The sequence below is a fragment of the Peromyscus maniculatus genome, chromosome 22, assembly GCF_049852395.1.
Source record: "Peromyscus maniculatus bairdii isolate BWxNUB_F1_BW_parent chromosome 22, HU_Pman_BW_mat_3.1, whole genome shotgun sequence".
Classification (NCBI taxonomy): Eukaryota; Metazoa; Chordata; class Mammalia; order Rodentia; family Cricetidae; genus Peromyscus; species Peromyscus maniculatus.
Window position 1 is genome coordinate 47,563,879 of NC_134873.1, and position 24,526 is coordinate 47,588,404.

The 24,526-nt window shown below is 43.5% G+C and overlaps 1 protein-coding gene across 1 annotated transcript; it reads right to left on the bottom strand.

Moving 5' to 3' along the window:
• On the bottom strand, positions 1-24,147 carry Sult6b1 (sulfotransferase family 6B member 1). Its single transcript, XM_006988335.3, has 7 exons — positions 23,949-24,147; positions 22,493-22,605; positions 12,351-12,440; positions 9,023-9,149; positions 4,931-5,025; positions 3,640-3,796; positions 1-332 (listed from the first exon to the last, which is right to left on the bottom strand). The coding sequence occupies exons 1-7, from the start codon at positions 24,145-24,147 to the stop codon at positions 202-204; spliced, it is 912 nt and encodes a 303-aa protein (XP_006988397.1). The 3' UTR covers positions 1-201.
• Between the last annotated feature and the right edge of the window lie 379 nt (positions 24,148-24,526).

Below are 24,526 nucleotides of genomic sequence, written 5' to 3' on the forward strand. Positions count from 1 at the left end.
ACGAAGAGGAAAACTTTAATTTGAGCTCAAACATGACAGCTGTTACCATCTGCACTTTTCAGAATTACATGTTACCTGATTGCCGTTATGTGACTATTTGATTGAATTATTATATAATTATATGAATTATTATCTAATTATATAAACCCAGTTATTATTAGGGAAAAGAAAGTGTGTAGGCCAGCCGACCTGACCAGAGAATCAAGCCAGGCAGTGTGATTCATACTTCAGCTTGGCTCCGAGGAACGTGCCTGCTAAACACTCTTTGAATCTTTCATCCATTTCCTGGTTCTGAGTTTCATTAAACAAATTTTTCCAGTCACCAACTTCACCTACAACACAGAGAACACGAAAGACTCAGATATCTGTTAGGATAATTTTTTAATTTTATCCTGTATTCTACCCAATTCTGCCTTTTTTTTTTTTTTAACTACAGTGCTTCACTTTGAAAGGCTAAAACAACATAGTTGTGGTGATTTGAATAAGAATAGCCCCCATAGGTTTATATATGTGACTGCTTAGGGAGTGGCACCATTTGAAAGGATAGGAGGTGTGGCCTTGTTGGAGTGGGTGTGGCCTTGTTGGAGTGGGTGTGGTCTTGTTGGGGTGGGTGTGGCCTTGTTGGAGTGGGTGTGGCCTTGTTGGGGTGGGTGTGGTCTTGTTAGAAGTAGTGTGTCACTAGTTGTAGTTGTGGGCTTTCAGGTTTCAGAAGCCCAGTGGCTCTCTCTACCTGCTGCAGCCTGCAGATCCAGATGTAGAACTCTCAGCTACCATGTCTGCCTGCATGCCGCCATGCTTCCTGCCATGCTAATAATAGACTAAACCTCTGGAACTGTAAGCAAGTCCCAATTAAATGCTTTATTTTATGACTTGCCATGGTCATGATATCTCTTCACAGCAATTGAACACACTGACTAAAACAATAATATTTAAAAAAAAAAAAAAAAAAAAAAAAAAAAGAGCTGCCGGGCAGTGGCGGCGCATGCCTTTAGTCCCAGCACTCTGGAGGCAGAGCCAGGTGGATCTCTGTGAGTTCAAGGCCAGCCTGGGCTACAGAGCGAGATCCAGGACAGGCACCAAAACAACACAGAGAAACCCTGTCCCAAAGGAAAAAAAAACTAACATAACAAACACACTTTTAAAAGTTAACATTTTACCTCAGGTTTTTGTTAAAATGTCAGACATTGAACACTTTTTAGAAATTTACTACTTTGGCTAGTTGTAATCCCAGCACTCAGGAGGTCGAGGCAGGAAGATCATACTTTTGAGTTAATCCTGGGCCACATAGCAAGTTCCAGGTCAGCCTGGGCTACATGGTAAAACTTTGCCTCAATAAAATTTTAAATGTTTTCTTGACATATAGTAAATGATTTCATTGGCTGGTGAGATGGTTCAGCACGTTAATGTGCCATATCGCTTGATCTCTGGGTAGTGTTGATCTTACAAAAAAAAATCATGTTATTTCTTTTTTCAATTCTATTGTTTTAGTCAGTGTATTCAATTGCTGTGAAGAGACATCATAATCATGGCAACTCTTATAAAATAAAGCATTTAATTGGGACTGGCTTACAGTTCCATGTTATCAGCGTGGCAGGAAGCATGGCGGCATGCAGGCAGACATGGTAGCTGAGAGTTCTACATCTGGATCTGCAGGCAGCAGGAAGAGAGAGCCTGGCGTGGGCTTCTGAAACCTGAAAGCCCGCCACCAGTGACACACTCCCTCCAACAAGACCACACCCACTCCAACAAGACCACACCCACTCCAACAAGACCACACCCACTCCAGCAAGGCCACACCCACCCCAACAAGGCCACACCCACTCCAACAAGGCCACACCCACTCCAACACGATGCACCCTTAATGACCTCCTCATGTACACCTTGATATGCACATGTGATATGATATACCACACACACACACACACACACACACACACAAATGTACATACACACACGTACATACATACACACAGAGGATAAATAAATGCATGAAAAAATAAATTATTTCTTTCTGTGGGATTTTTGAATGTTCTTTAGTTGAAACTGCCAGCTCTGTTGCACAACCATCGAAACCCGGGCTGACAAAACGGGCTGACCAGGGAGAGAAAATAGTTACGATGAATTAAGGAAATGAAATAAGACTTAAAACTGTTCCCAAATGTCATCAGTTATACCAAACAGAAAACGGCTAGGAGGAAACACATCAAAAAGTAAAATCTGACTTAGGTGAGAGAAATTTTTTTTTTTTTTCTGGAGTTGAGGACCGAACCCAGGGCCTTGCACTTGCTAGGCAAGCGCTCTACCACTGAGCTAAATTCCCAACCCCTTGAAATTTAAATTTTTGATGACATCTATAAATGACTTGTGTTATCTTTCCATATTTTCCTGCCTTCTGGACTTTCTACAAGGAACATCAGATTTACATTATTGTAGTTTTCTATTCTGAATAACACTTGATGAACAATGTGTAGAGAGGTTCTAGTCTCTCCTCCTTAAAGCTAATGAGATCAGGCATAAGAATCAGGGTTTTGCAGGAATCTAGCTACAACCAGGTTCCTATTCCACCTTCCATTCATGCTGGATATTTTAAACAGGTGAGTAGAAAAATTAGCAGGAGAAAATAGACTCAGCTCAAACCCTGAACTGCGACAATGAAAATGCAAGATCCTGGGGCTTCAGCTGTTTCCCCCCCCCCCCACACATTGCAAAATTAAATCTGTTGTGTCCTTTTGTTAGAAACGTTAACCCCAACACAGTATTCCAGTCAGGACACAATCAGTTCCCATGTTAGCTGTGGTCATCCTCGCTGTTCCGTATACTGCCTTGAAATTTTGTTACAGGGCTGATGAGATGACTTGGTGGATACAGGTGCTAGCCGCAAGCCTAAGAGCCTGAGTTCTAGCCCCAGGTCCCACCCCAGGTCCCACATGGTGGAAGAGGGAACTGACTTCATAATTTGTCCTTTAACTGCCTCATACATTTCATCACACACACACACACACACACACACACACACACACACACACACAGAGTAATAAATATTTTAAACATTGTTATATTTTCATTAAATATGCAACAAAATGAAAGTGGAGAGCCCTAACCTACCGAATTATAAAATTTGATAAGAAGTTAGAATACTTCAATGAAATTAAGTAAAATCTTCTGTGAAGTACCTGATTACCTACCTAAGGACGGTTTTTCTCTTTGTTCTGTATTGACAAAATTCTGATTTGAAGTAACAATGCACCTAGCTTGGATAAGAAAACTACATTTCCAAGTCCTGCTATAAGGAGAGACGACGAACGGATGCGGGCAGCCACTGAATGGGGCTTGCGGGAAAGCTCTAGAAGGGCCAGGTGAGCTAATGTGCAGGATTCCTTCCTTTGCTGTTTCCCTCTTCCTACCCGGGACTAGAATATTGGAGCTCCGGCTGCTCTTCTGCGGTCACTGGGCGCTTGTCACATAAAGGACAGTGCGCAGCTGCCAATTACAGCTCCAGGCTCCCCTGAATTCATATTAAAGGGGAAAAAAAAAAGGCTAAAACCCTGTGGCGTTTCATACACAGTGGTTTGACTTTCCTGCTAAGTGCAAAGTCACTGTGAGGCGGACCCAGCATCCCACACATGAAGGCCGCTTTACCTTTGCGGAACAGGAAGGGGCCAATAGCGCCATGGCTCTCCTGAGAATTTTCTCGCATGGCTTGGAAGGTGCTCTGGGCTGAGATCGCTCGGATTTGTTCGTCAGCTAAAGAGAAGCCAAGGAATTCAGAGATCTCTTTTATCCCAACAACCAGATTCTGAAAGAAAAAAAAAAATTGAAAGATAAACACCTTTCAGTGGGATTTGTGGAGGCAACACTTTTCTTAAATCAGCGTTTCTTTTTTTCTTTCCTTCTTTCTTTCTTTCCTTCTTTCTTTCTTTCCTTCCTTCTTTCTTTCTTTCTTTCTTCCTTTCTTCCTCCCTCCCTCCCTCCCTCCCTCCCTCCCTCCCTCTCTCTCTCTTTCTTTCTTTCTTTCTTTCTTCCTTTCTCTCTCTCTCTCCCTTCCTTCCTTCCTTCCTTCCTTCCTTCCTTCCTTCCTTCCTTTCTTTCTTTCTTTCTTTCTTTCTTTCTTTCTTTCTTTCTTTCTTTCTTTCTTCCTTTCTCTCTCTCTCTCCCTTCCTTCCTTCCTTCCTTCCTTCCTTCCTTCCTTTCTTTCTTTCTTTCTTTCTTTCTTTCTTTCTTTCTTTCTTTCTTTCTTTCTTCCTTCCTTCCTTCCTTCCTTCCTTCCTTCCTTCCTTCCTTTCTTTCTTTCTTTCTTTCTTTCTTTCTTTCTTTCTTCCTTTCTCTCTCTCTCTCCCTTCCTTCCTTCCTTCCTTCCTTCCTTCCTTCCTTCCTTCCTTTCCTTCCTTCCTTCCTTCCTTCCTTCCTTCCTTCCTTCCTTCTTCCTTCCTTCCTTCCTTCCTTCCTTCCTTCCTTCCTTCCTTTCTTTCTTTCTTTCTTTCTTTCTTTCTTTCTTTCTTTCTTTCTTTCCTCATTTAGTTTTTGAGAAAGGGTATTATGTAACACAGACTGGCTTTGAGGTCCTGATCCTTTTACCCCTTCCTGGGCTGAGCAAACTTCTCCTCCAGCCTGAATGAGGGAAGTAGGTCTCCCTACTTCCGCTCACAATCAAATACATGTTCGGTTAAATTAATTGAGACCTACTAACATGAACTGTCCATCACAAATGGAAAAAAAAGGCAGTTCTTAAGCTTCAATCATTATTTTATTTGCTAATCAAACAAACTAAGCCTTTATGTACAGCAGGCTTTTTCTAGTTTTGTATTACGTATCCAGAATTTTTAAAAATTGAATAATCTATCTGTTCACACAATCAGACATTCTAAGCATGTGCTCTGTGTTGTAGTCACTAATAACTATTGCCCTTGAATATCGATGACCACAATCTTACCTCTTTCAGGTCTTCATATAATATGAACTTAACATTTTCATTATCAATATACTTGTTCCAATTAATTGCAAAATCAAAATAGCTTCCCCAAGAAACTAAAAAACACCGGAGAAAAAAAATTTGTAAGTAACTACATCACCGAGGAAAACAGATACACACATATGGGTGTATGTGAGAGAGATTGGGCCTATTACAAATCTGGTGGCATACACCTGTCTCACCGTCCATTTCCATCCATATCTTCCTTTCTTGAACTTTTCTGTTAATAATACAACTGTGAAAATGATCTGGTCAGAGCTATAAGACATTCATGAGAATGGGGGAACAAGATAATTCAGAAACAGTGCATGTGCCTGAGATTTTTTTTCTGTTGCTGTGATAAAATACTCCAACCAAAGCAACTTATGCAAACAACAGCAACAACAAAGTTTACTTCAGTTTGCAGTTCAAGATTCCAGTCCATCATTGCCAGAAGTTGCAGTGGAAGGGAGCTGGGACAGTCCATCACATTGCATCCACAGTACGCTGAGCTGCCTCTAGAAGATGAGGAGTTCTGCAAAGAATAAATCCTGTCCAAGTTATCTCTGCCACATCTATTGCCAGTCGACTAAGCAGGCAGAAAGAATGGATGCAGTGGAGAAGATTCTTGATATTGTCCCATGAACAACAAACATCGTCACTGAATGTTGCCTCATATGATGTACACATGGAGCAGTATGGTGGATTTACCGCATCGGACTCCACACAGTCTCCATGAAGTGTTTCTAGATAAACAGAGGCATGCTTTGTGGTGCTTCACGAGCATCTCCTAGTGAGTTTCCCTTGCTGTTATGACTCAATCCGATACTTATCTTTTCTAGGGAGCCAGTACAGTATGTTGATGGGAGCATTCCCACCGAGCTACACCTGGTCTGACTCCAGAGTGCGAGCACCCAGCCTTAACCCACTTTTCGTTTCTCGGTTACCTTTGTTTCTCTTAGGTCCTCTGTGTGAATCTTGCCTGAGACTTTCCCAAGGGTACAAAGCCTATGCAAGACTTGGTTGGGAAAAATCCGGCACACGGTGATATTCCTTAATCGAGGATTTGCATTGTCCCTTTGGAAGCTTCCTCACGATGTTTTGGGGATATGAAATCAACTTGCTAAAAGTGTAAATTGGAGAACAATAAAAACTCCCTTGGCTAATGGAGGGTGTTTCAGTCAACCAGAGGTTGAGTCCCCCTGCAGCTGGAAAGGCTAAGACATTTTTTTTTTTAAGATTTATTTATTATATATACAGAAGAGGGCACCAGATCTCATTACAGATGGTTGTGAGCCACCATGTGGTTGCTGGGAATTGAACTCAGGACCTCTGGAGAGCAGTTGGTGCTCTTAACCTCTGAATCATCTCTCCAGCCCCGGCTAAGACATTCTTAAGTGCGCTGTTTCTTCTTCCCAGGGACCCACTAGATCACAAGACTCCTAGATCTAGTGCAGCATAAGGACTGTAGTTATGAATACTGGATTATATAATGAAACACTGTTTGCTAAGGGAACAGCAAATGTATGTGATTCTTTCTCTACACACAGAGAAGCAGCTGGGTGACATGATAGGTATGTTTGACTTTAGTAATCATTTCACTATGCCTCTAGGTAGCAAAACATAGTGTCCACCTTAAATACAACAATTAAAAAAAATAGATTTAGGGAAGTGGTTTTGTGTAACAAAACTTTTCCTGGAGAGATACAACACATATGTCTCCTCATCCCAGATAGGGAGCCCACGACAGACCAAAGTACGGATACCACCAAAGTCCAACTTGGTGAACCAATGAGTTTTATTGGGGTCACTTACAGAAGTATGGGTGAGAGGTTACTTACAGGAGCAGAAATAACTCAAAGACAGCTGCGTCACCCAGGCCCACCCCAGCATGGGTGACAGTTCACGAAAGCTGGGAACCTGGAGCTCACTGCACAGGCTGCAGGCAGCTCAACAGGTTGGAGAGTGTCCTTTCCCAGTGACTGTGGTGTAAACCTCTGGCGGGCAGTTCCGCTGGCTTCTGCTTCCTCTAGGCAGCTGGTAAGGTCTCGGGGTCTTTGCAGCTCAGCTTTACTCCCTCTGAGAGGGACTCTCAGATCTATTATTTTAATCTCAGAGGAAATGGTTACACAACTTGTTCTCAGAGAAAAGAGACAATATCGTCCCCTCTAGGGTCATTTAACCACTATTAAAAATGGGTACTTGAAGGCCTCTGGCCATTGTCCTCATAGATTTAAACTCACCGATACTTAAACAAGGGGAGCAGTTGGCAATAGACAGAACAGTTTGTTAGTGTTCTTAGCCATACAGTAGGGCCTTACTCCGGTTGGTCTGAGTCTTAAAGGAAAGCATGCCAATTACAACCCCTAGTTTAGTATCTGAAAAAGCAGTAGCAGTTAGACATTAATAGTTATTATTTTGTCATGAAAGGAGGAAGGGCTCACAAGACCCCAAAACTCAGTAAGGGATTTAACAGTTAATGGTGGGTGGGGGGGTGAAGAGTCACTTTCTTCTGTGGTATAACCACCCACGCTCCAGTACATAACCACCCATGCTCCAGTACATAACCACCCATGCTCCAGTATATAACCACCCACGCTCCAGTATATAACCACCCACCTATGCTCAGGTAAGTAACTGGTGGTTTGAATGAAATGTTCTCCATAGGCTCAGATATTTGGATACTTGGTCCCAGGTCAGTGGCACTGTTTGGGTAGATTTAGGAGGTGTGGCCTTTTGCTGAGGAAGTGTGTCACTAGGGGCGGGCCTTGAGGTTTCAAAGCCACAGGCCATTTCCTGTTCTCTTTCTCTACTTGCACTTGACGTTTAAGGTGTGAGCTCTCGGGGTTGGGGATTTAGCTCAGTGGTAGAAGCAAGGCCCTGGGTTCGATCCTCAGCTTCCAAAAAAAAAAAAAAGATGTGAGACGTGAGCTCTCAGCTCCAGCCACCATGCTGCTGCTTTGTTGTCACGAACTCTTCCAGAACTGTAAGCCCAAATAAACTCCTTTATTTATTTGTTTGTTTGTTTTTTGAGACAGGGTTTCTTTGTGTAGCCCCAGCTGTCCTGGAACTCACTCTGTAGACCAGACTGGCCTCGAACTCCCAGAGATCCATCTGCCTCCAGAGTGCTGAGATTAAAGGCATGCACCACCACCACCACCTGATTTAAACTCCTTCTTCCATAAACTGTCCTGGCCATGGTGTTTTATCACAGCAACAGAAAAGAAACTAATACAGCCACCCTGTTTAAACCAGTGAGTCACACATAAATAGAAAGACAGGGAATAGGAAGGGCAATTGTTGGGGAAAGAAAGGTTCCAATGGGAAAAGCAGGGGGATATGACAGAGTAATGGGGGGAGAAAAGGCTAAAATTTATCATAAACATATATTAAATTATCAAAGGACAAGAATACATAAATAATTTAAAATAGTTACTGATAGAGATGCTTACACAGTCTAACAAAAATGTCTTAGGTGTAGTTATACAACTTTATGGGTTTTTCTTTTTAACCTTCGTTGGTTTTTTGACACTGTGTGATACAGTGACTTAAGGGAACTGACTAGAAATACTTTTCTACATGACTCTTAAAAAACATCTCTCTTCTTTCTCTTCCATGACCACTCAGTGTCCACGGTCAGTAATTGAACTCTCCAGAGCAGTGTTTCTCAACCTGTGGGTCGTGGCCCATTTGGAAGTCGGAAGATCCTTTCACAGGGCTTACCTAAGACCATTCGGAAATATCAGATATATACATTAGGATTCATAACAGTAGCAAAATTACAGTTATGAAGTAGCAATGAAAATAATTTTATGGTTGGGGGTCCCCACAACATGAGGAACTGTATTGAGGGGTCGCTGCATTAGGAAGCTGAGAACCAGTGGTCTAGAGTGTCTTTGAAACCCAAGGTGCATTGCAATTACTTGATGCATGGAACTGGTGGTGGTCCTGCTGTAACACCTCATTTAAATGCCATCTTTTGGTTCCAAATCTTCCTAAGCCTTCTTTACATTTACATTTTCATATTTGTGCGTTCCCCTGTCGAAGGAAGATTTCTTTTATTAACAGCCATACCTTGTCCCTTCATGAACTGTCTGAAGAATTCATCCCAAGAGGCATAGCTTGGAATATCAGGGACATCGTTATGAAAACGGAAAAAAGACACCGCCGTATCCTTAGGGTTTCGAAATATCACCAATATCTGGGGAGCAAAAACGAAGTTAATTCATGCAGCTTTGTATTTTGCACTTTGGAAAAGTGAAAGGGTGAGCAGTGCCATCATTGTGTCAACCCGAGAGCAAGAGGGATGGTGGTAAATCACAGCTGCGGAAGTCCGGGGAAAGGCGAAGAGAACCGAAGCGTGACACTTCAGAGGACCTTTGCTAATAACGAGTTTAGACCATAAAAAGGCAGGTGTAGAAGATCCTAAGAGGCACAGCAGACCAATTGGACTATCAGACTCTCGGAGAGTGAAAGATAAAACCCCAAATCATCGTAAACGATCTTCAGGCTCCTGAACACGAGGTGCAGAGGCGGGGGTGTGTCTGTGGGAATGCGGACGGAGTGGGTCCTCTCAGCCCCACATCTCTCTTCTCCAAGGACAGTAGCAGCCTTTGGATGAAAAGTGTGAAAAGTGTGGAAAAGGATGAAAAGTGTGGAAAGAGCAAACTGAATCCCAAGAGGGATTGTGGGAGAGTGCGCGGCTGCTCCGTGTGTGTATTCAAGACTTCAGACGCTTTCTGTTTCATTTCTAAGACACAACTGAGCTTGTGGCTGGGCATTCTAAGACCACACAGCACGCAGGGACACTAGCCCACTCGAGCCTGTGGCTCTGGCATCCCGAACCCCACCCCATTCCCGACCCACCACCCCCGTTTCCTCCCTAAACCTTTAAGTTACATTCCTAAAGCTAGCCGGGATGGTCCATTACCTTATTTGGTCACTTCCTCCTCCTGTGGCTGCCTACTTAAGACCCAGCTATAGGAGTAATAAAGTCCAGCAATCAAAAATCCCCTTTGTTTCACTTAATTAACATGCCCAATCAAAATATACCACTGCTACAATCTTTCTAGACTCCCCTCCTGAAAGTATGGCCAGCGTTTTCTTTCATCAGCTTGATACAGTACGAATTCTTATCCTAATAGTGAAACGTTTCACTAAAGCTTGCCCAGTGATTGGGCAAAACCAAAACTTATTATAAGCCACAGTCATCTTAGGGTCCCCCCCCTCCACGGTCCCCCTTCGGAGGCAGGGGTTGGTTGGATTGGGTTCAAGGTCCTCCCTGCAGAAGCTGGAAAAGGTGACTTTCTAGAAAAGGGGGAAATTCCGCTGAGGAATTTCGTGACTAAATAGATCGGAAGCCCCAACCAGCAGGGGGCCACACCGCGCCTCAAGGGCTTTTGAACCGTTTCCAGGGATTTTTTTCCGGGTGGGTGGCAGGAGGGGTGGGTGTCTGGTTTTCTGTGAAAATTGGATGGCTGCAGGCTGACAGCGGTAGCAGCTCCGGTCCTCACAGGCAAAGGGACTGACTGACTCATGGAAACACACGGGGGGGGGGGGGGGGGAGGGCCCAGCTAACCATTAGAGGGGCTGGGGAGGGCAGCATCAGATTATAGTTCTATCCCAGACATCATCAGAGCCACCCTATGATCTCTCCGGTCAAAAGGGAGAAAATAAATAAATAAATGGTTTCTTAGCAGCTTTTAAGATGTAAATAGTATATTTACACTATACTATATACCATATATAGTATATATGTGTGTATATTAGCTACACACACACACACACACGCACACACACACACACATATATATATATGGTTTATATAGCTAATTCTAAAATTCTTGGGCTCCCCCTTGAGGCAGTGCTGCACTTGGGAACATCTTATTGCCTATGGCTCTTTGAGAATCAAAATCTTACACTCATTACTCTTGGGTGTGTTTTTTCTTCCTTTCTTGAGGGGTTTTCTTTGTTGTTGTTATTGCTGCTTTGTTTTTTTTTTTTTTTCGGGGGGGGGGCTGGTTTTGAGACAGGTTTCACTGTGTAACAGCCTCGGCTGTCCTGAAACTCGCTCTGTAGACTAGACTGGCCTTGAACTCACAGAGATCTGCCCGCCTCTGCCCTTCCTGGTGCTGGGATTAAAGGCGTGCGCCACCACCGCTGGACATTGTTGTTCTTGTTTAACACGGGGCTTCACTGTTGCCTGGCCTGGAACTTCTGTGTCCTCTAATCTGCCTCTGCTTTCTGTGTGCTCTGATTAAAGGCGTGTGCCACCATTCTAAAGCATCTTTAATAAAATCTTCAACTTTGCTTCATACTGACCAATCCTAAAATACTTGACTGCATCCAAGTCACAAATCCTGGTTAGGACAGAGTCAGGAACCCCTAAAAGATGAGAGGGAAAGCCTCAGGTTGCTGAAGGTGCCAGGATGGAGCAGGGTTGCTGTCCCTTACCACTGACAAACATACCACAGAGATATACCAGAGCATTACGGAACTGTTCACAATAGCCAAGAAATGAATCCAGCCTAGATGACCATCAACAGACGAATGGATAGAGAGCACGTGGATCAGATACACAAAGGAATTTCATTCAGCTGTAAAGAGAACTGAAATCATGGACATTTGCAGAAAAAATAGGTGCTACTGGAAACATTGTTAAGCAAAATAAGCCAGGCTCAGGGAATGCATGTGATATGAAGGCGGAGGAGTGCAGAAAATGGATGAATCAGAGCAAAGTATGACTTACAACCTCCTGCCCCAGGCTCCTGAGTGGTGGGGCTGCAGGTCTACCTTGCCACTCCTGGGGCTGGATTTTTAAGCAAATGATAAGAGTAGTCAATGTAACAATCATTCTGTCACCAGACGAAATGATTGTTATTATATGGGAAATTCAGAAATAACCCAGTTGCAGATGTCACCAGAAAAAAATCAATGACAAATTTTTGTTCATTTTATGAGGCTATATTCTTTTGAAGCAGTGAGATTCTGATATGTATCAGTTGTAAAACCGATGATAAGGCATTGGACTTGAATGCAGCCATAGCAAAAACATCTAAAGAAAGAAACGACAAAATACTACATCATGTGTTTCCCATACTCAAATTCCATCATTGTAAGCAAACTCATCACACCAAAAGCCAGTAACTATGGGGCTTGAATATGTAGCTCAGTGGTAGGGTTCTTGCTTAGCACGTGGGGGGCTCTGGGTTTGATCCCTAACACTACCAAAAAGCAAGGTCGAAACAAAATAAGCAAACAAACCCCCAGAGAGATAAAAGGATGGCCTGTATGAATACATGAAAGTTTTAAATCAGCACACACATGATATACATACATACATGCAAGCAAAAGACTCATATACATGAAAATAAATCTCTTTATGTGTTTCAAATTCACTCACCTTGGCTTTGTTCTTGAAGATAGACTGAGGTAGTTTGTCATAGTGGAGGTGAGTTGTCAAAATCCTTGGTGAGGGAAACAGTTTCATTCTCTACAAAATACACACAATAAAGTGAGTGTGTGTGTGTCTCTGTGTGCACATGCATGTAAGACGGTGTATGTGTGAGAAAGTATGTGAAAATGATGCACGAGAGAATGTGAGAGTATTCTGAGGGTGTGTGAATGTGTATGACCGTATGTTTGTAAGTGTGTTTATGAGAAAGTATGTGAGAGAGAATGTGTGTGTGAGAGTGTATGACTGTGTGTTTATAAGAATGTGTATGAGTGTGTGTGAGGGGGTGTATAAGAGAATGTGTGTGTTTGTGTGTATGGGAGAAAATATATGTGAGAGTATTAAGAATGTATGTCTCTGTACCCTGCCAGTGAGGATCCCCGGGGAGCCCTTATCCACCAGCACAGAGTCATCTTAAAGCCAAGACTGATTGTGCAGTATTACTTGGGTGGCACCTTAGTGGCCTTGGAAATTTCTAGACTTTTAACATTTTTAACAGCCTTTCATGTGATTCACCCTTCTCAAAGAGGATTGAAAAAGGAGAATGTATTTTATTATGCATTTTTAAAGAGAATAATATTTGTGAGGTTGCATATGGAGGATGGCCTTGTGTTCCTGGGTAGCACTCTGAACTCCCAGGAAAGAGGGCTAGTTGGCCCGCAGAGAGTCTTGTCTCTTCTGGATAGCATGACCGTGGAGTGGGCAGCCATGAGTCATGGCTGTATTGTGCCTAGCAGGCTGGGGTTTGATTCATCTTTCATAGCCCATGTGCACATAACTCCCTGCCTAATTATGCACTGAACTGGCAGCATAAAGACCACTGGCCACGTCAGCTGGCACAGTCCTTCACTTCCCACGATGTTTGCAAATTGAGACATACCTTCTCAATGTCACTCTCATGGTGCCTTGCCCATGTAAATCTGAATGTTGACTATTTAATGAGGTTACATATTTAATGCAGAATGTTCCCTAGTCCCTCTGTTTGTTCTGTCTGTAGGTATCTTTTCCCCCCTATTATCTTGGGTCCAGCCTTCTTTCACGCTGCGGTAGAACAAGCATGCGCACTTCCACTACCACGTCTCACCGCACTGGTAAACCGAGCACTCTTCATTCCACGTGTCTCTTACTGTTCTTGTGTCCACACTAGTGAAGAGCAAAAATGAAAGCCAGCTAACTAGAGAAGGGCCTCAGGCTTCCCAGAGACAGGTGGCTGTGTTACTTGCCTCTGGGAGATGGCTGCAGAATGTGATGGAGAGGGAAGAGGGTGTCCTGGGTTAGGTCGGAACAGAGACAAGAACTGTATTCTAGGTAAGGAGCCCATCAGGTGGTCCTCTGAGCATTTCTCAAAATAATGAAATTCAGTCAATGTAGCTTTATCATAGAGTCTTTATATTCCCATTTTAATGCATTCATCAACTGGAAGGAAACCCTACCCTCTGCAGACACATAACACACATTTTATATATACATATATTATGAGTTTTCGAGTATCACTAGTATAGCGCTTGAAGTTTTCACAAGTAGTATCTGTACTGACCGGATATTTTTTCTTTTCTATTAAAGTCTATGCCCTAGGTTCTTCCATTATGTTGAGAGTTTGAACAACTGAGCCCCTATTGGAGCTTTTCCTTAAGCCACATGCACACTCTGTCAGCACATGTGGGTGGTAGAGAAACAGAACTGTGGCTAGAGCAGGCAAGAGTAAATGTCTCTCAGAGTGCCTTGTTAGCATAGTAACCTAACCATGGGAAGAAGAATTATTTCGCGGAGAGGCAGCCGCCTGTGCCACAGAGGAAAGCCCTCTGGGGGTGTGTACACCCACATAGTGTGCAAAAGTTCACCATAAAAGACAGCAGGTAGATGAGCAAATGAGCAACAAAACCTGTGAGAGACGACATGGGATTGGTGCAAATCCCCACCCCAAGCTGAGCTAGACTGGAGACAGCGATGGCCATGGGTTCCAGGATCTGCTCTCAAGAGATGGGCTGGAGGAGGTCATGGGGGATGTGCACCCTGCTGCCAGCCTGCCGGTGCTGAGGGCCAGGAAGTGCATCCTCAAGAACTAGTCAGAGCAGCTTCCCACCGTCAGAGGTGCCAGTTCTGCCTCCGAGCCCAGTGTGTGTTCACGAACATGGACATCTAAACCTCTAGGAAGGTTGATGTTTCTAAGAGTAAAGCCTCTGCTATCACAAAGTCCCATGGAAGATCTTGAAGCCACAGAGTAGTAGGTCATGGAAGGCTTACATTCAGCTTTCCAAATTTAATTTATCCAGTACTGGAAAATCACCAGACATTAGCTGGTGACCTGCAGTCAGGAGTTTCCCATAGCTTTTACCCAGAGTGATCTGAAAAGATACAGGCTAGTTTCAAAGACTAGGATGGAGTTTGGAGGCTTCATTGTATTTCAAGTAATTCTGGGGATAGAAAGCGGACACACACTCGGAAACAGGACAGGAGGGACTCAGCTCCCTGGGCCAACTCCACGGCATGCTTGTCGTTCCCCTCGCTGGTGGGTAAGGTGAGATTCGGATCCAGCCTGATAAGTGAACAGGACGGCCGCCCAGAAAACTGCATCATTAGATTAGAAGCTCGTCTTCTCAAAGGCCCATCGTGCTGGACTGAGACAAGTGCTACCCCTGAAGTGTGCACTGCAGTCCATGTGCCCACACTCACAGCCGTGCAGAGGTGGGACAAAGCCAGTGCCCCAAGGGAAGTCAGAAGAGCCATAATGCAAGACCCTAGACAGGTTATACCAAAGAAGTCAAGCCTTTCATCCTGCTTCTCAGATGACGGGGCTGAGCTGTGACAGATGCCTGAGGAAGGGAATTGGCAACACATTCCATGTTCAGGGTATTCAACTGCTAAGTCCATCCTCAAACAAACAAACGAAAAAGCTCCTATTATTTTCAAGCAGTCCATTTTGTACATCAGGAGAAAAAAGAAGGTGATGGTGGGAGCAGGGGAATGGGAGCAGCCAGAGCACAGCGAGATGCTCTGGTATCTAAGAAGGAACTCTTAGCCAGCTTGTAGCCCAGACCTTAAGCCTGGGAACACCTTGTCTGTAATATTGAAAGCTTGGGTTTGAGGTGAATTTTTTTTTCTTAAAAAAAAAAAAAAAAAAAAAGAAGGTGCTTTCAAAAGGTTTGTCTAAAGAGCTCTTGGGAAATTTCTTCACACACTGTACTATTTCATGAACCTTCCTACGAAGGTGACTGTCGACAGAACACCATCATCTAATGTGTATAAGTACCCAGACTGTCCAAGGTGCTAACACAGCTGTCAAACACCACCCTGCAGCTGTTTCCAAGTCGAGACCTCTGCATCCGCTGCCACTGGAAGCGTTGTCCACCTAGATGGGCCACAGGGGTCTGCATTCAGAACATCCTTTAATACCGTCCCCTCCAAGAGCCTCTCTATCTAGATAGTTCCTGCTCCCCACCCATGGTTTTTTTAAATCAAGAAAGTTTCAGGGAATCAAAAGAGGTTGGGTTTTGTTTTTGTTTTTTTTAACCCAGCAGAGTTGCAGAGTTCTGTATTTTACTGTGGTACAGGAAATCCACTTCGCCCGTTGGCTTGTGGCTACTATGTGTGTCTGCACTCTTGGTGACTTGAATGTTGAGCCAGCCCCGTGGCTTCAGTGTAGTGTCGTTGAGAGATTGAACCACACAGCTTTGGGAAGCCCACTCAGATTGTTCCTTGCTTACTCCCATTCCCTCACCAGTTCTAGGGGGTGTTGTGTGTGAACACACTGGGTTGGGTTTTCTGTCCATGGTGGAGGGCGTTTTGTTGGGAGAAGGACACAGAAGCAAGATGTCGCCTGTCTAAAAAAAAAAAAAAAAAAAGGAAAAAAAAGAAAAGATAAAAAACAACAACAACAACAAAAAAGAATGTATGTCTGAGAGTGTGTGAATGTGTGCGTGCATGTGCGTGTGTGCGTGTGTGCGTGTGTGCGTGTGTGCGTGTGTGCGTGTGTGCGTGTGTGTGTGTGTGTGTGTGTGTGTGTGTGTGTGTTCAGTTGCCTAGAAGCATGGTATCTAAGTGGTGGCTTCAAGCACATGTATAATTACTTTCTCTTCTGCTCCCCTACATTTTTTTTTATGAAGAATCATAAGCAAGTCATTAATCTCACCTAAACTATTTTATTGGATCTTACTTTCCATACTCAATCTTTGTCACTTAACTTAATTTTTACCTTTTATAGCAATCATATATTTCCTTTTTGTTCAAGAAAATTGAGAACCTGTAGTTTGCTGTTTTATTTATTTATATTTCTTCTATATATAATAGAAATATCCAAGTCTTCCACAGTTCCTAAAAATTCATTTTTAACAGCTAGATCTATTTTTAAACTTTTCTTCATGTATGTGTGTGTGTGTGTGCATGTGTGTGTGCCCTCTCATGCAAGCACATGTATGTCTGTGAACGTGGAATATGCATGTTTATATGCATGTGCTTGTGCATGTACTCTCAGAGGCTGGAGGAAGGCACTGGGTGGCCTGCTGTAGGACACTGGCACTCTGGCTATCTGGGAACCTGCTTTGTAGACCAGGCTGACCTGGAACTCAGCGATCGGCCTGCCTCTGCCTCCCAAGTGTTGGGATTGAATATCCCAACAGAATCTGAAGTCCTGGGTTATCTAAATATATGAGAAATGACTTATGAAATGTTTGTCCACTTGAGGAACATAGAATAATTGGTTATTTTTCTGTTATCTATTTCTACTGGTGACTAAAAACAACAAAGTTTTATGGGTGTGGTTGTGTCTGCCTATAATCAGCACTAGGAAGGATGAGGCAGGAGGGACATGAATTCAAACAACCTATGCATGTAGTGAATTCTATGTCACAGGAGACCCTGTCTAAAAAACAAATACTCTTAAGTAGTGAAGGAATTTTTAGCTAATTCTATAAAAAAAAAAAAGTTATGGAGACATTGACTCAAACAAGAGAACAAAAATCAAGTCTTTAAAAAATTTAATGGGTGGTGGTGGCGGCGGCGGCGGTACATGCCTTTAATTCCAGCACTTTGGAGGCAGAGTCAGGCAAATATCTGTGAGTTCGAGGCCAGCCTGGTCTGCAGAGCGAGTTCCAGGACAGGCTCCAAAGCTATACAGAGAAACCCTGTCTCAAAAAAACCAAACCAAACCAAAACAACAACAAAAAACAGACAAACAAATTAATCAACCATGAGTCCAAGGGGTGACTAGTGGTGATGATGGCCGAGGCACACTAAACTGCCTTTCTTGGTGTTGGAAATAACTTCACATCCATTCTCAGCAACATCTTCAGGCAGATATTGAAGCCTTCGTTTTAGGGATGAAAGTTAGACTTTGAGGTTTCAGATGCTTTGTAAATGGTCACTTTCAGATGAAGTGATACAGGAACAGATGACTGTTCCTCCTGCACCCCATGGCCCCAGGTCACACAATGACTCATACGGAATGAGATGGTTACTAGAAGGATTAGAGGCAGAGCCAAGAGTAAAACAAAATTCACTGTCTCAGAGCTAGATACACAATAATTTATTCAAACAAATGAGGAAGGTAGCTGAAGTGCACGTAATATGAAGACTGACCTCACCCAGGGCTGCTGCTTCTTCTTCTTCTTCTTCTTCTTCTTCTTCTTCTTCTTCTTCTTCTTCTTCTTCTTCTTCTTCTTCTTCTTCTTCTCCTTCTTCTTTTTCTTTTTTTGGTTTTTTGAGACAGGGTTCCTTTGTGTATCTTTGTACCTTTCCTGGATCTCACTCTGTAGCCCAGGCTGGCCTCGAACTCACAGAGATCTGCCTGCCTCTGCCTCCCGAGTGCTGGGATTAAAGGCATGTGCCACCACCGCCAGGCTCACCCAGGGCTTCTAAGCGAAATTTGTATGTGTCTTACAGGGAAGAAGTCTGTAAACTGAGTCACAATTAACTTAAACTTACCTTCTCACTGATTTCTGTTTAAAATAAAAGGCATACTGCATTTAAAAAAAAAAAAAGCAGACACAGTTGGAGGCTGGAGAGATGACTCAGAGGTTAAGAGCATTGGCTACTCTTCTAGAGGACCCAGGTTCAATCCCCAGCACACACATGGCAGCTCACAACTGTCTGTGTCTCCAGTGCCAGAGGATCTGGCATTCTCGCAGACATATATCAGGCAAAACACCAATGCATATAAAATAAATATAAATAAATCTTAAAAAAAAATTATGGGGGGGGTTGGAGGAGGGAGGGGGTGGGATCTGTGGGTGGTATGTAGAGTGAGTAGAAAATTTCTTAATAAAGAAAAGTGAGGGGCTGGAGAGATGGCTCAGAGGTTAAGAGCACTGGCTGCTCTTCCAAAGGTTCTGAGTTCAATTCCCAGCAATCACATGGTGGCTTACAACCATCTATAATGAGATCTGGTGCCCTCTGCTGGCCTGCAGTGATATGTGCAGGTAGAAAACTGTATACATGACATATAAATAAATCTTAAAAAAAAAGAAAGAAAAATGAAAAAAAAATAAAATTAAAATAAAAAAGTAGACACAATTAAATTACAGTTGAAATAGAAATTTGCCTCTAAAATATCTGAATTAAAAAATGAGCATTTCTGATACACTGAAGATATGAAAACCCAAAAGGTTATACAGAGTTAAAACATTTTCTGACGATTCTGGAGCTAGTCCGTGATCTCTATATTACAAGAACGCAACTATGCTTCATTCTGCAGGAAGGAATCTACGCGCGTACATGCTCTCTCTCTCTCTCTCTCTCTCTCTCTCTCTCTCTCTCTCTCTCTCTCTCAATCTAGGTGGCCCTGACGTTCACCAGCTCTCCCTGTGCTGCCGAGGGGAGACAAGCATTGATAAACCTCATAGACAAGACCGAGCACCTGCCCAGGGGGACGAGACTTAACCTTGAAATGACTGACAGCTCCCCCCCCCCCCGTATTATCTTCAGGCTGCCGTTGAGAGGAAGGGCAGACCATTAGGATGCTAACCCACCGTCTTCTCACATTAACGGTTCTCTTGATGAAAGCAGAGTTTAAAGATTTAAAGCTCACGGTCTTGGCTATTGTTAGGCAGCAGAGGCCTCATACATTGGGGTACTATGCCCGATTCACTTGACTGAATTTTTTCAAATGTTATTTTATGGGACTGGGGAGATGGCTCCGTGTTTAGAGCGCTTCTTGCTCTTGTGGAGGAAACAGGTTCAATTTCCAGCACCTACATGGTGCCTTACAGCCATCCATAATTTCAGTTCCAGGGGATCTGATGCCCCCTTCTGTCTTCCACAGGCACAAGGCATGTACATGGTGCATGTATATCTGTGCACGCAAAGGACTCATACACATAAATAAAATTAATTAATTAAAAACAAAGTGTTTACTTAATGTGTGTGAGTGTCTTGCCTGCACGTATGTATGTGCAGGCATTCACGTGTCTGGTGCCTACAGAGGCAGAAGAGGGTGTCAGATGCCCTGGAATGGTTGTGAACTACCATGTGAGTGCCGGGAACCAAACTCAGGTCCCCTTAAATAGCAGCAAGTGCCTTTAACCTCTGAGCCAATTCTCCAGCCCCACTTCAGGGGATACTTGAAAGTGAAGTTAAGATTCTTCCAGAATGCCTTGGCTGCAGAAGCCATTTAGATCCTTTCACCACAGCTAGGGTTTTCTTTAACAAGAAAGTGCAACTTTCATTTCAGGAACGCACGTGGCTTTACATTCACGCTAGTGTGTATGTTGGTGGGGGTGTGGGGAGCAGAAAGACCGGGCTGAGGAACAGGAATACCTCACCTTCCAGGTGAGGCAGGGGGGTCCCAAGGACACTCAAGTTCAGAGTCAAGTTCTGACGTGTAAAAAAATCTTGATTGGCAGCTGGGCATAGTGAGACATACATGGAAGCCCAGCACCTGGAGGGCAGAGGCAAGTGGCCGGGAGCTTAGTCTCAGCCTTGGCTACAGTGAGAATTTAAGGCAAGCTTGGGCTACGTGAGGTCCTGCTTTAACAAAAAAGCTTGACAACAAATAAAAGGTCTGTGCAGGGGGCTGGTGAGGTGGCTCAGAGGTTAAGAGCATGTTCTTCCAGAGGTCCTGAGTTCAATTCCCAGCAACACATGGTGGTGGCTCACAACCATCTGTAATGCAATCTGATGCCTTCCTCTGGAGTGCATGCATGCATGCAGATAGAATACTGTATACGTAATAAGTAAATAAATATTTTTTTAAAAAAGCTCTGTGTAGTATCACAAGGGATTCCCCACTTACAAATGGTATCTGCTATATACTTTTACTTGAGATAATATGTTTGCAATTAAAATATATTTTCATAGAGAAACAATCCCATATGTAATGGGAAAACATACAAGTCAAAAATTCAAACCCTATTTCAAAAATAAAACAAGCTTGTTTGTACCAGAGGTAGGTAATAACATTGGCAAATAAAGTAAAAGAGATCCTGGCCTGTGATGTAATAGGTTTTAAAAGTACAGGTTAGCACTCGGGAGGCAGAGCCAGGCGGATCTCCGTGAGTTCAAGGCCAGCCTGGGCTACCAAGTGAGTTCCAGGAAAGGCACAAAGCTACACAGAGAAACCCTGTCTCGAAAAACCAAAAAAAAAAAAAAAAAAAAAAAAGTACAGGTTAGAAGGCTAGGCACGTGTTAGTATCACTTCTCATTAGGAGCAAGGCTATGTGGCAGCGGCTGGCTTTTCTCTAGGTGCCCCGTCTCTTCCCTCAGCAAAATCTTTTGATGTCCATTCTTCTGGCCCCGAAGCCTTAGCCTGTTCTGTCTGAGCCTCCATCAGACATACTCAAGCACTGACAGCCCTCCCCAATGTGGGATCCTGGGTCTTAATATGGCTCCCGAGCCCTCTTTTGCCTCTCAAGGTGCCTGGGATGCCAGCCTGGACCTCCCGCTCAGCATCAAGTCCTCAAGCAACTGTCCCGCAAGCTGCGTTTTTCCGCTACTTTCCCAGTCCATGGAAACGGGCTCCCTTCTTTCTGCCTACGGAACTTTTAAGTTTCTATCTGTCAATCATGTGGACTGTGTGGTCAGTTCCTAGAAGGTGTTCCCGAAAGTCCCCATCCAGTGGGGTTCTTCCGTCTGCTCCGGGAGAGGCTTGGTAGTGAATACTTCCGGGAGTTTTCCTGAAATGGTGGGTCCCCTGGGGCCAGCCTCCCTTCCTTTCTGCATTCTGGCTTATTTAGGGGTCAGGGGAGGACGGTCCATCTTCTTCCTGCTGTCTAAGCACAAGGCCCCAAGGCAGAGCCTCGCTCTTGCCCCTTACTCCTGGGCAGAAAGCGGAACTTCCTGAGCACTGGCGTCCCAAGCCATTTCCGCTGGGAAAGTGAGTAATGCTAACAGCGTGCCCTGTTGGGGCTTTGAACCCTCATTCAGACTTGACCGTCTTAACTACTGCTTGGCTGTTCCTCGTTGCTCACATACACAGCAGCCAAAATTAAGATAAGGAATTGAAAAATGTCTTATTAACGAAGACGAGATTCTTCTTGCATCATACCCATGACTGTATCTTTTGGCTTTAGTTCATTTCCTGGGTGTTCTCGGATTACTTGCCCCGCAAGGTAAAATTATTGTTACTACTAGTAAGGATAGCTGTACGCTAAATTCTTTCGGAGTTTGAATCAGAAAGCTTGGATCCAAATTTTGTCTCTGCCACTTACTATCTCCTCAATCTTGGGCAAGGCTGGCAGGCTCATCTTTCGTGAAACGGTAATAAGGTTACTTTGTAAAAAAAAAAAAAAAAATGAGATAATACCAGACAAGGGGCTGGAGAGATGACTCAGAGGTTAAGAGCCCTGGCTATTCTTCCAAAGGTCCACAGTTCAATTCCCAGCACCCACATGGTGGCTCACAACCATCTGTAATGAGATCTGGTGCCCTCTTCTGGCCTGCAGGAATACATGCAGGCAAAACACTGTATACATAATAAATTATATATATATATATATAAATATCAGACAAGGACTGAGGATGTGGTAAGTAAGCAATGACTGGCAATCAGGAACACTGTCAGCATTATATTAATACTTTTTGAACTCAGAAGTGAAGACTCCAGAATGGAAGACATCTCGCTGTCATCGTTCGCTGGTAGTTGAAAGACTGTTTTTACTAACCTGATATTTCTCTGCGTCACCACATTCAAGAACTGGAAATTCTGGACACGTGTATTTCTTTTTAGAAACGGCAAATACTAATTCGCTGACAATGTGGAGAATCCAGTTTGAACCTGTAAGAAAAGACAGAAGATAGAACCTCATTAAGGGGTCTTAATAACAAGGATGTATGTATCACTTTAGCACATGGAAGAGGAAATTTCAAATTTTCAACCATCTCATGATATGTACATTTACTTTTTTGAAGTTTGAAAGAAATCTGACTGTGGAAAGAAATAATTTTGGAGAAAAGAGCATCTATGTATATTAACATGGAATTTAATATTTTTTGTTGTTTTGTTTTGTTTTTCTTTTTGAGACAGAGTTTTTCTGTGTAATAGCTTTGGCTGTCTTGGAACTCACTCTGTAGACCAGGCTGACTTCAAACTCACATAGATCTTTCTGCCTCTGCCTCCCAAGTGCTGGGAAAATTTAATGTATTTTAAAATTCAAATTTTATCCTCTTTGCTCCCTCCCTCCCTCCCTCCCTCCCTCCCTCCCTCCCTCCCTCCCTCCCTCCCTTTCTTTCTTTTTGAGGTCTTGCAACGTGCCTCACATTGGCTTCTAACTCATGAACCACCTGCCTCAGCCTCCTGACTGTTCAGATTACAGATGTTTGCCACCACATCAGGCTCAGATGTCTCCTTGACGTGATTTGAACATAGAATGCGCTCCTTGAAGAAGAATAGCATGCTAGGGAAATATCAGTTTTATATAATAGGTTTCACCCTGAATTCATCTACAGGAGTATATAGTCTTGATTTTATGAAAGCCCAGCATTGAATAAGAGAACGGAAAGTGTTAAATCAAATGGGCTTTAATAAGCAGGAGTTGAAAGAATCAAAAGTAGACGAGTTAGCTCACACTTGCAACCCAAGCATGCTAGAATCTGAAGCGATTATTAAGTTCTAGGCCATCTTGAACCTCAAAATTAAAACAAACCACAAAAATCCAAACAACAACAAAAAAAGTAGATGATGTGAAAGAGAGTAAGTTAGATTCCTGATCTTGTATGCTCCACTGATGATGGACCTTATAAAACTGATCTTAGGAGCCGGAGGATTGATTCTGAAGAGAAGCCCAGCACATGGAAATCATTACATGCATGACAGAAATGGCATGCTTCTGTTGTCTGTCAAAAATATCCACGTTTCCTTATTCCGGCCCTGCCCGTCCTCCCACCGCCCATCACTCGCCATGACCCCTTCCTCCAGGATGCTGTTTTTTGTTTGTTTGTTTCTCAATCTGTTTCAGTGGTTGACTTTATAACCTACGTGCTTTGCTGTCTTGGTCCCCGCTCCTTGCTGATCTCCAGCGAGTTCCATGTGGAGATGAGCCTCCTCCTTCCTGCCTTCACCCTGCGCCCTCCCCTGCCTGATAAATACAGAATGCATTCGTAGGAAAAGACGCTCTTTACCACACTTCGGGTAGGATGCCAGCACGATGTCATCAGCTCTGGCTTCAAAGGCATCCAAAGCTCGGAAAGTTTCGGAAGCGCACATGGTAACCGGGTAAGGAATCCCTTGGTAGGTGAAAAATAACTGGGAAAGCGCCGTTTCTTTCGATTTTTCTAAGGCGTCGTCAATGTACTCAATGAACTTGGACTGGTCGGCCATGCTGGCGCCCTGCTAACGAAGCCACTCAGGGTCACCCAGGAGCAGCGATGGTCTTTAATAGTCTTTCCCAGTCACAAGGGAAACAATCACCCACTTCTCACTGGCTCCTTCATCCTCTTTGTGTACCCTGCCTTGACAAAAGGTGAACTGCAGGTGTGGATAGACTTGGGATCAGGGACTGTTATCCCAGAGGCTGATTATGTTACCAGCGAGGCATCCCCCCTAGTGAAAAGAAGAACAAAATCTCCTAACAGAAGATTAATGGAATTAAATATCTAACAAATAGATATTTAATAAAACCAGGCATTCAATTTTCCTATGAGAAATTCTCAGAACGGGACTTCTGGTCTGCTTTTGATTGGCAGTTTTCCAAACATAT

Excerpts from the sequence above, each read along its gene's own strand:
- Sult6b1 (XM_006988335.3), bottom strand. The coding sequence starts at position 24,147 with ATGGCCGACCAGTCCAAGTTCATTGAGTACATTGACGACGCCTTAGAA. Across the intron at positions 12,441-22,492 it reads GTGACGCAGAGAAATATCAG|AGAATGAAACTGTTTCCCTC; the intron begins GTTAGTAAAAAC and ends TGTATTTTGTAG. Across the intron at positions 5,026-9,022 it reads ACAGTTCATGAAGGGACAAG|TTTCTTGGGGAAGCTATTTT; the intron begins GTATGGCTGTTA and ends GGTGTTTTTTAG.